At 40.3% G+C, this 11,556-nt stretch overlaps 2 protein-coding genes across 3 annotated transcripts in view; both read left to right on the forward strand.

The window, feature by feature from the left end:
- The window catches only part of aldh1a3 (aldehyde dehydrogenase 1 family, member A3), a 32,359-nt gene extending 28,643 nt beyond the window's left edge, over positions 1–3,716 (forward strand). Inside the window, exons 12-13 of the mRNA XM_032511844.1 lie at positions 1,373–1,447; positions 1,538–3,716. Of these exons, the coding sequence (XP_032367735.1) occupies positions 1,373–1,447; positions 1,538–1,607 (145 nt within the window). The 3' untranslated portion in view covers positions 1,608–3,716. The remainder of the gene's footprint in view (positions 1–1,372; positions 1,448–1,537) is intronic.
- Positions 3,717–4,395: 679 nt separating this feature from the next.
- lrrk1 (leucine-rich repeat kinase 1) overlaps positions 4,396–11,556 on the forward strand; it is a 199,978-nt gene continuing 192,817 nt past the window's right edge. For both annotated transcript variants that reach the window (XM_032511829.1, XM_032511830.1), the window contains exon 1: positions 4,396–4,566. The gene's annotated coding sequence lies outside the window, so the exon portion shown is untranslated. The remainder of the gene's footprint in view (positions 4,567–11,556) is intronic.

Raw genomic sequence — 11,556 nt, forward strand, 5'->3', positions numbered from 1 at the left:
ATATATATATATAAATATATATATATATATATATGGGCCAACATTTCTAAAGAATGCTTTCAGCACCTTGTTGAATCAATGGCACGTAGAATGTATATAGGAAGAAAGGGCTGCTTCAGTGCCGTTACAGCTATTGCCCTGACTGCAATGACGGTGCAGAGACGCAGACAGAGCAGATTCAGAAGACCCAGAAACGATGACCAATTAGAGGACTGGGCTTTATTCAGACAGACAGTATAAGAAAAATAAAGAGTGAATGTAAAAAGAAAATGTTCTAGTAGAAACCCAAAATCCAAGTATGAAAGTCAGCGCGTTTACATGCACAGCAGTAACCGGAGTATGGTTACGTGAATAACCAGGTTATGCCAGTTCTCACCGTATACATGATCGGGGAAGAATGGGGAGAATGACTAATAATAACCCTACCTCCGGTACAGTAGGTGGTGCTCTGCCAACGCACAGTTTTTCTTCCTGTTGACCTATGTCAAAATTACAAAGACCGATCACTAAATTAGTCAAATTTCACAACTTAATGTTTAATTTGCATTATCTCAGCGTAGGACAGCACAGTTTTCCAGCCAGATGACTGACAACGAGTCTGGCTCATTAGAACTTTATCTGTAACCAGTGTCAGGTGGAATTAGAATGCTAACAAGCTAACCTTGTTAGCTAGCTAACTGACATTAACGTTAGCCACACTGGGGGCTGCTCAGTCCCTCGACTTTTTTGCCAATACACATCGTTGACAGTCCCGGAGATGGACAATCTGTTAAGCCATCCCCCGATGTCCGCTGCTGCCTCGGCAGGGAGTAAAACAGATGGACCACAGGTTCTTTGCTGCCGATGGCCTGATGATTCGGGTTTTATTGTATGGTAATGACAACAACTCACAGCGCAGTCTGATTGAAGAATGTCTGATTGAAGGGCAGTTGGAGCATGCACAGATGCTTAAACTGATAATAGCCCGGTTAAGGTGTATACATGGAGTACCCTGGTTACTGTAGGAGTTCTCTACCTCTGTGAACCGGGTTATGAGAACTCCGATTTTAACCGGGATAAGGTGTTCACATGGCGTTTGAGAAATGGAGGTATTGCCTTAACCCGGACATAATTGCTTTTTTTAAACTGCATGTGAACACACTGAGTGAGGAGGATATGGAACCTTTAATAAATGAAAGCTGATAGAGCGGCCTTCCTCTAACCACACAGTGGCAGTTCATTCCCCGGCTCCTCTTATCTGCATGTCAAAGTGTTCTTAAGCAAGACACTGAACCAATCAATATAATTGTGCGTGACAAGGAACAATAAAGGTTAAAGTCTAAGCTGTCGACAAGTAAAATCAAACCATTTCTCTCTTTTTCTCTCTGTTAAGGATAAACTGCTATAACGCCCTTCATGCCCAGACTCCCTTTGGAGGGTATAAGATGTCAGGCAACGGACGAGAGCTGTAAGTATCAGCGCTGTTTCTTCACATTTAAGTCTTTAATTGTTCCCTGTTTATTTCCTAATCTGCCTTGTGTTGTCTCTGTCATCTCAGCGGGGAATATGCTCTGGCTGAGTACTCAGAAGTAAAAGCAGTGACCATCAAACTGAGTGAAACTCTGTGAGAAGAGCTGGCTAAGATGTCCAGTGCTCTGCACTGCCCATTACATCATAACTTTCTCCAATGCACAGACTCCCTTATTTGTCTTTAGTCACACTCTTGATGTTGAGTTAGGGTTAGGCCAATATGTCATTTTGTTTATACGGTATATCAGAGCACAACAAGAATCAACGTTTACCTTTCCCATGATACGCTGTAGGGGACAATAGGCTTCAATGATGACAGTATACAAGACTGCCAAGGCTTTACTTACAGGTTTTATTTTTCTAATAATTTTCCAATAATTTATTCAGAAGTTCCCTCGGACAAATATATGTGATTTGGTACTACAGTAATATTGGGAAAATAGAGACAGTACTCAGTTGGTACATTTACACAAATAACTGACTTAACTCAGACCACAGCAGCTCAGCTGAACATGCACACCTGTAAAATGTATCTCCAGTCAATGATGAATAAAGTTTCCAATATTAAATGAAAAATGAATGAATATTTACTTGGGGCAGTTCTTTCATTGGAATTCCAATTTTACACATAATCAGTACCAAGCAAAGCGAGTTCTTTCTAGGAAAATACCAAAACTAAAATCATCTAATAATCAGTCAGGGGGAGAATACAGCAAAGAAAAACTGCTTATAGAAATATAGGAAATATTGGACAGGATAGAAAAACACAATGTAATTCTGCTAAATGGAACATCACATTCATTAGTAATTTTACTTGTTTTAATTTTAAACAAATTGTATGTCTGACTATTATACACATTTTCTACAGGCTCAGTCTGACATTTTTTAAAGAAACTATTCCAGTGCTGGTTCCATGGTTTTTGAATTGTGGATAGTCATCATGAAAACATTAATGAGCCATGTGACAAGGTCTGGAAAGATTGGCACAACAGGGAGCTGTGTGACAGTGCGCTGATCCAAGAGAAATCACAAATGTCAGATTGACAGCACTCTAGCCCTATGGATTGGGGGAGGAGGGTGGGAACACACCAGGAAGGCAACATATTTTTTTTTGGGGGGGGCGGGCTGCCACCCCGTGCCCCCCTTCTAGTGTTCTGTTCTTTGTAATGGAGTGTTCAGATCCATTCTTTGCATCCGTTGTCATGGAGTGGACCTGCTGCACCTTCTCTTTTTATGCCTTCTCACTCATACTTTCCTAAGTGACTTAGATACTTAATCTTTGAACAAAGACAGGGGTAACTATTTCCTTTCCATATGCAACAATTTATTATCAAGTGAACAAAATTCTATATGAGATAGTGACCGAAGGAACTTCAACTGCTGATGAAGCCAATGAGATGTGGCTGAACACTCTGAGGGCTAGTGCTTCTTTTGTGTGAAAATGATCTTTCTACCGTCAACAATAAACCTTAAAGATATGGTCCCTAAATGTAGGGCGCAGACCCACTGCTCACCTTCCAGAATTTAATCAATTTATTCTTTTTTAAAACGTTTTAGTGTCCCAGCCTTCCAGGGCAATCGCAGTATTTATGGGCCCTTGTTTACTATACAAATAGGAAAGAGATGAGAGAATGTTTGGTACTTTGTCAACTGGCTGGGACAAACCCTAACTGAGGTGTGTACAAAAATACTGCAGTATGAATGAGGATGCATTGTTTAATGCCTCATCCAGCTCTTAAAGCAATATAGAATTTCACAAAACATAGTAAATTAAGGATGTTAGGATTTGGCATGAGAATTCCATTGAAATCTCATCAAATCTTGCATTTGACAATGGGGGAATGTCAGGAATAAGAATTTTGTTAATATTTTTGTAAGTATTGAGTAGGTGCTGTATGCAGATAGTTTTTGTTTCTAATTCCAAGCGCTCAGTTTAACCTGCTGTGCTCTTATATGAATGTTTTCTCTTCTGAGGAGAGAAGGTTGGATGGAACTGCGTTTCCTGTCACTCGCCAGTACCATGTCAGTACAGTAACAGCAGCATATTATCATTGGTTGGATAGGGTACAACGTTTTCCCCCCAACATATGTTAGAGTGCTTGTTCATTATCACACACGGCCCGGGAAACGAGTCTGTCTCTGCATTTTTTCTCACATTAGTTTTGTATTTAAGAAGAAATTCTGAATAAAAAAAAATAAAAAATGCACCTTCTTTGTCATTATTTGCACCTGATGTTTAGGAATGTATCTTTTATACAAGAAAGCCATGCACAAGTTGCCAAATAAATGCATGTGCAATGTCTGTGCACAAACCAAATGCTTGCGGGGAAAGAGGAAGAACATGCTGTACATGATATGACAGAGCATTTTATTAATTTGTATCTAATGTTATTTTTAGAGTATATGGAAGCATGGAATGCCACCCGATGGTATGTGATATTGACATTTCATCCAAGGGTAATTGTTATATTCACATAATAGCTACTATTGTTACAGTAGTGAACGTGGATTTAAATGAACAAAACTACAGAACAAAAACAAAAGATTGTGAATGTTTTATTTGAAAAGCAATTTTTCCTCCCTACAGATAAGATGGTTTGACCTATTCGTTATTTTTTTTATTTTATTTTTCTATTTTGTGGATATTAAAAAAAAAAAAAAACCATTCCAATATGTGAATTTGTGGTTTATCTGTTTTAAACGATGTCTAACCTTGTTTATAATTCACTAAAAAGTGTACATTACTTCACCTATTTCCACTCGTTATTAGTTAAATTGCTCTTGCATACAATCTTCCTTGGCTGACAGGTTTTATTTCGAAATGTTTTATCTGGAAGCGCTGTTTTTAATCAAGTGAGCTGTCGGGTATTATTTTGAAAAGATTACCGGAAATGCGTCCGTTGTCCAACTTGACACACAGCGTGTAGTGTCCTGCTGTCGGAAAGTTTGCACGGTGGAATCAGGAAGTCCAGCACAACATCAGTGTCAAACGGCCACCTACAGCCGAAGAAGCGGTGAAACCCTCTCGTGATGTCCGCTGGCCTCCTCAGCCATGTGGTGAGTTGGCTAATAAGGACCTTATGTCGCGATAGTTTATGTCTGGAGATTTAGCTTCAAGTGATTTTTTTTTTTCGCAGGTAATCTGGTTGCACTGTACATATAATTCCGTATAATTTTCCATACTCCTGAAGTACTTTTTATTTCGGTATTATTCACGGTGGCCGGCAAGGACAAACGCCCAAAACACTTCCATTAGGAGAAGCGTGCTGCCGCTGTAGATACGATTTCAATTCAAAAACATTACGTAAATCCCACACCAATACAATAACGGAAACGTGCTGAAAACGAAAAAAAAAAAACGAGCTCCAGGAAGTGAAAACAAATACATTAACAGCAAGTAAAATACAGAAGTGATGCAAAGTGCAAGTTTCTTTCTTCCTAACTGCAGTAGTGTCCCCCCTGCTTCTGTCTGCAGGCTGCAGGAGCGGAGCCAGATGTTTGGGGCAGACTGGAGGCAGGCTCCCATGTAAACCTGATCTTTAACCCCAGTCTTTAAATTGACCCATTGACCCGCGAGTCTCTAGTATCATTGGCTTGGATCAGTTGAGTCTTACTACAGTTCAATCTAAAATGATAACAGCGCCACACACACACCTCTTGCAACATTAGTTGCTACTACTCCTAGCTATCTTAGCTGCAAACATTTTTGTAGGCAAACGCAACTCCACAAGACCCGCGGACTTAGAGCTGGAAGCTCGCCGACCATGGGATTCACTCAATGACTCATGAGTAGTGCTGGCCAAATGAAGCTTTGTGAACCAGTGTCTTTACTTTTTGAGCCCACTTGATGGTGCTTTTGGTTTTAAGAGAAAGGCCTAACCGTACGTACACACTGCAGCTGACTTGAGCTGCAAAAAAGCTCTGGCCGCCCCGCCGAGGACGGTTGTTTAAAAAGTACGGGAAGATTTTTGACGCGTTGGCCTCTCTGAAGTGGCGGCGGCCTCTGTTCAACCGGGAGAAGCTCACGCAGCCACGGCCAATACACTGCCACTAGAAACCTTTATAAGTTACATATATAATGACAGAAGTTGTATTGTTAATTGGTCGCAGCTAAGTCTGTTAGCAGTTCGCTCGCTCGTTAGCTGCTGAGCCGTAGTGGCATGCAGTCAGAGCAAGCAGAGGGATCAGCCAGTCCATATTCCGATTGGTGGCTGGTATTAACCGCTGCCTGCCGCTTTACCGCGTCATAGCTCATTACCATAAAGTTAAAAAATGTCAACTTTCTGATTGACGCTCGACAAGCTCAGCGCAGAAAGATTTGCCGCTCCTTGCAGCTGAGAGAAACTTCCATTGAAAATGAATGACTTCCGGGAACTTTAGACGCTCAAGTTGGTGTTGAATGTCCGGTAAGGCATTGCAATTCAGTATATTCTCCACCTATTGTTGAACAGAGAGCGCCATCTAGTGTGCTCAGAAAATAAAGACACTGGTTCACAAAGCTTCATTCAGCCATCACTACTCATGAGCCCTCGCTCAATGACTCGTGAGTTGATGCACGCGCCAGTCAGTCAATTCCGCGAATCAGCCGGCTACGTTGTTATGAGTGGACCTGATTCAGACAAGCGAGTGAAGTCTCTCCTTGAGCTCAGAGCAAAGCAAATCAACAACAAAAACCATTCTTTCACTTCTGAAATAACATACAATGTTCTGCACATAGCCTAGCTAGTAGGTTTGGTGTATAAATGCAATTAGTGTTGAGCAGACAGTCCAAAACATTGCAAGCTCGCCGCTGCTCGGGCTCGCCTCGGGTCGTGGTTCAGGCTTGCCTCACAGACAACTCACGAGTCAGTCAATCGCGCGAATCAGCCGGCTATGAGTGGATCTGTAGCAAGGTACATTGAGCCTATTAGGTTAGGTTGCACTAAGTTAAGACAATAAATAAACAGTCTGGCCCAAAATGATTTCTTTTCCATGACTAAATTGGCTCTCCTCTGAGCAGCTGCATGAGGTGGCGAGTGGGTGTGCGCGGTAGGACTGAGTTTTCTTATTCCTAGTGACTCGCACAACCCGGTTCAGTTTAGTGAGTGACTCAGAATAACCCTAATCCTTAAAAGGAACCGGGTTTGCCAGGCCTGCTCCCATGGGTAGATTCTGGTGTGTGTTGCTTGTGGCTGCCTTAGCTGCAAAGGGCTGCTGGAAACCCTGTCTAACTGTCTTTATAATTCTGAAACAGAAGACAAGTGTTGCCACCTAAAAATAGGCCTAATATAATAAAATATAATATTAATTTAATTTAATTTGTTTTTGTTACACTATGCTGGATTAGAGTTCACATAATGAATGTCTTAACTGACAAATCTACATTTGAATCTATCCCATAATAATATGGGCTCCTCTTAGTGCTGGGCGGTATTACCGGGTCATACCGGTATTATTTTTTCAAATTCTATGAATTTTTCACATACTGCAATACCGGTGCAGTGCCGTGGAGAGCGTTAGGCCTAAGTAATCAGCAAATTAATTGAGAACTCTCACTAACAGTAGTAACTTTATAACACATTATTACGTGGTTCGGTTGAATTCTAATGTAGAATGCGGTCCGTTATTTTCTTGATAACAGACCATCGCTAAGTATAACACACCGTTGCCACATACGCAGTTCTGTTCACTCTGGAGGACAGCTGTCAATCAATCCGCTGAAAGAAGTCCGGAGAATTTATCAGCTGTGGCAAAAAGTGGGGAAACGGGGAGCAACTTCTGTCCTCCAATTGAAGCAATGACAGCAGATCTGGTGAGCGTCTATCGCTACATCTTTATACACCGCCTATGATCGCTACGCAGTAACAGTCGTAGGGACAACAACGCTAATTAGTTTGAAACGTGGCTTGCTGTTAAGGAAAACAGCGTAAGACAGCGTTGCTCTTCCTGTTTATGTCTATAATACGTTTCATTGAATACACCTATTTGTCTTCAGAGACTGTTTACGTAAACATGTCACATAGAAAAGTATTTATCCCCTTTAAAAGTAAAAAAAAAAAAGATGAATTAATAACTTGGATTTAAACCCGTAGCTACCTTTTTAGTGGAAAAATGTACAAGTCTAAGCAGTCTAATGCAGCACGCCATAACATCGTAATGAGCTGGTGGGCACGGCTTGATATTAACTCAGACATTACACAGAGTCTCTTAAAATGAGAAAGCAGCCAGATCAACGTGTGACCACACCGCACTGCAAATAACTCACAAGTTGCTCTTGCTCAGAAATTGTCTTTATTTTGTTTGATTCCCACAAAATGCACATGTCTTATGTTTGTCAACCGTAAGCACATTCAAATCAACCTGAAACTCAAATGTCCATCTCTATCAACTATCTTCCAACTATTTTGTTTTGAAAAGAAAGCAATGTTAACATTGTTGGTGTTGTTGGTAAGTTTATTTTACTATGCAGTTTACAAAATAAAAATAGTTTAGATTATGTAGGTGTTTAATGCATTCCCTTCATAAAACGTTATTGTACGATGTTGTGGAGCCAAGCAAACCATTCACACCTATTTTCCACTGGGGGCGTCTGCACTGCGTTCCGGAGGTGCTGCGACCCCCCGAGCAATCGCTGTCATCCAAGTCAATGCTTGATATTCCACAAGCCGCACCACGGCGCATCCCAGAATCAAAAATGAATAAAGATAAACGGCCGGTCTATTTTTACACGAGCCAAGGGCAAATTGGACAGCTGGGCAACAGCGAGAGTATCCAGTTAATTACCCCAAAGACACCACCCAAAATCGTATATATGTCTCCTTTACATCACCACAGACAACGAGAGACTCATCCTGAAGGTGTAAAAACTTAATACGACATCACAGATTTTTGTGATCTTTTCACCAGAAAAGAGAAGGCATGGAGTTTAATTGCAGGAGTGCTTGGAGTGGAAGGTAGATACTAGCTTAATAGATGAAAGGGTGCTGTAAAGTACTTGTAGAGACAATAAAATCTGAGTTGAGCAACAAGACGCCCCACTTCTGAGATGCTCCTGGTGTGGTATGGCGCGTGGCGCAGGATGGTACAAAACCGGAAGGAAGCCGGAACGCAGCACAGAGGCGCCCAGTGGAGAATCGGAGTTCGTAATCAAAGCTTTTAGCAGCTAAACCTGATGACATTGAACGATTGTTTTGGATATTCTATATACTTATAGTAGAATAAGCCTGTGAATAATCTAAAAAAAAATACTGTGATACTGACTGTAGTACACACATCCTCTGAATGCCCCCCAGTCTGTGGTTGTAAAGTTTCATGAGGCTGTGATTATTCAAGAGTTCACAACAGGGCATTTATACAGTGAGGTCGAGTTTCAGAAAATAGTCTCACTACAATGAAATGGCTCATATGTGGACAAACATCAGCACACATGAATACAATTTGGCTCATTGGATTTACAAGAGTCTCATCTTTGTAGTTGGACACAACTCCAAGACTGTTTAGGTACCCCAGTATGCAGTTATATTAAAATACACCATAATAGAAGTGACAGTACCTTCACTCTAGCGCTTAAACGGAGCCCGCTACAGCCTCTGAAAGACGGCTTAAAAGACTCTTGGCTTTTGAGAAAATATTTGAGGCTGGAGCCCCAGGAGCATTATTGGTGAATTTAAAAGGGATGTGTCTAAAGGTACACAACACTAGTGCTGTGCTTTTTACGATTCTGGCGGTTTCAAAGTATATCACAGTATTTTCTTCTTTTTTTGCTTGACTGGACCTTTTATGTAATTTTATAATGGCCTATTTTACTGTCAAGAGACAGTAAAAAAACAACAACAACACATTAATGTCCTTAATTTTACTAAAAGCTTATAATAACTATATGAAGGAGAATACATGAAACATGTTACAGAATCTAAAATATTTTTTACTGTGCAAACTGCAAATAAATTTAAATAAAATAAAAACACATACCAACAACTTTAACATGGCTTTCCTTTCAAAACCAAATATTTGTAAGATAGTTGTATATAGGCCTGTTGCAAAAGTCCATAAATCAGTTAATCACTGATGATAAAAAAATGATGAAATGATAAATAAAAATGAGGTTGATAATTTTTCCGGCTGCGATAATACTATTTGCATACTTGTTTGTTTTCCTCGTCTCTCTCGCTCTACCAAAGAGACTGGATGACCAAACTCGGTTCCTTAGTGTAATAACGAGTGAGCCCTCTTGTCACTTGTCAACTGCATGATCTCAGTGTGGGGAGGCGGGATTCCTGCCGTAGCCAATCACAGAGTGCAGCAAAAGAGCCGTGTGAGGAGAAAACGCTAGTTTGGAGTTGGAGGAATTATTAAAAAGAAAGATAGAATGACCGTGGCATTTTCATCAGAAATTTGTTTTTCTATCAACAAAAATTTCCAAAACTATTACGTGGATTGTTCCATATGACGCTCTTTACAAGTAAAATAAATGATCAGTTCACTACTTTCTTTGAATTTAAATGTTTTATTCAATTTTTATTCAATGGCATTTGAAAATTAAATTGATAAAAGAATGTTAAAAGAAAGTGACAAATGACTGAAAAAGATTAAAAAACGTTGGGGGGGGGAAAAAACGTAAAAAAGTGTAGAGGAAAAATGACAAAAACAGCATAAAAGGGTGAAAAAAAAACCGTGGAAAAAAGTAACAAACAACGAAAAAAGTAAAAAAAAAACATCGGGGGGGGGGGGGGGGGGTGACGTAAAAAGTAACAATAACGCCAAAAAAAGGGGGAAAACATTGAAAAAATAAATATTGCATAGTGGGCAGGAAGACAACGCAGGTTCATTTCCATTTTATTTATAGTTTTTTTGTTTTTATTCCAGTGCATTTTTTGTTATCAGAGACTGAGAGTCTACGACAATATTATCGTTTATCTCAATAATTTCTCGTACAGCAAAATTTGTTATTGTGACAGGCCCAGTTGTATAAACACAACACCACTGCCACAACTTTACAACATTGACACACAATCAAAACGGGTCACCACCCTAGAACCAGGGACCACTATTGAACTGTTCCCTTTAAAATACAGATCTTAATTAATTGGATTAATCTATCTTGTATCTCTGAAGGTAACAGAAGAAGGGTGAATTTGTGTTCAACAAGCGATTATTACAATGAATACACCAATAGGTTTTAACTATTCAACGCACCTGTGTGCACGTGGTTGTGTGTGTGTGTAGATGTGACTGTTGTGGCTAACAGTGTTAGGTGTTCACAACACCTGTTCACAACGTGTTGTAGATAAAAGGACATGATACGGAGCACAGTTCTCATGTGACTACGTCGGCTGGCAAGCCCCGCTGGACAGAATGGCACGTGTGTGTGAGGGGGCAAAAAAACACACTTAAAAAGAAAAGAATCTTGATCTTCGAGGTTCTGACAGTGATCACTTTCTCATTCAGTACAGTAACTAAGCTCTGTGAACGGGGTTTAGCAGGGTAGCACAGTTTTACCCAAGCTTTCAAACACAACATATAAACAGTATCGTGATCAAATGATACATTCACAGCAAAACATTTTGGACTCGATGGTCCAGTCAGATTAATAAATCATGCATGCAGCAGTAGCACAAATATTAATCCAAATTACATTGCCATTACACAATTTACAGCATTAGCGGTAATTAACATCAATAAACACCTATTTCTCTGCCCAATAAACCTCAAGCCATATGTGTGTGTTCAGTCCTTTTGTTTCTGTCCATAGATCTCCACAGGAACAAAACGGGTCCGGTTCTGCTCGTCAGTGGAACCGGAGAAAAAGTCTCCCCCGTTTTGGCAGGAGGGAGCAGTTTCAGTCGACTTTTGAAAAGAAAAACGTTGTTTCCTTCTCCTGCAGATATGAAAACACCACTGCGTGTTTTCATAGGCTCCACGGTGTTTCCAGAACCGAAAGTAGATCCACTTTTGGCGGTTTTCCACTATGATGGTATCTACTCGACTCTACTCGCCTTTTTTAGTTTTCCATCGCAAAAAAAAGTTCCTGGGACCCGCTACCAGGTACTTTTTTTAGTACTACCTCAG

This window comes from Etheostoma spectabile, unplaced genomic scaffold (genome assembly GCF_008692095.1).
Source record: "Etheostoma spectabile isolate EspeVRDwgs_2016 unplaced genomic scaffold, UIUC_Espe_1.0 scaffold48, whole genome shotgun sequence".
Classification (NCBI taxonomy): domain Eukaryota; kingdom Metazoa; phylum Chordata; class Actinopteri; order Perciformes; family Percidae; genus Etheostoma; species Etheostoma spectabile.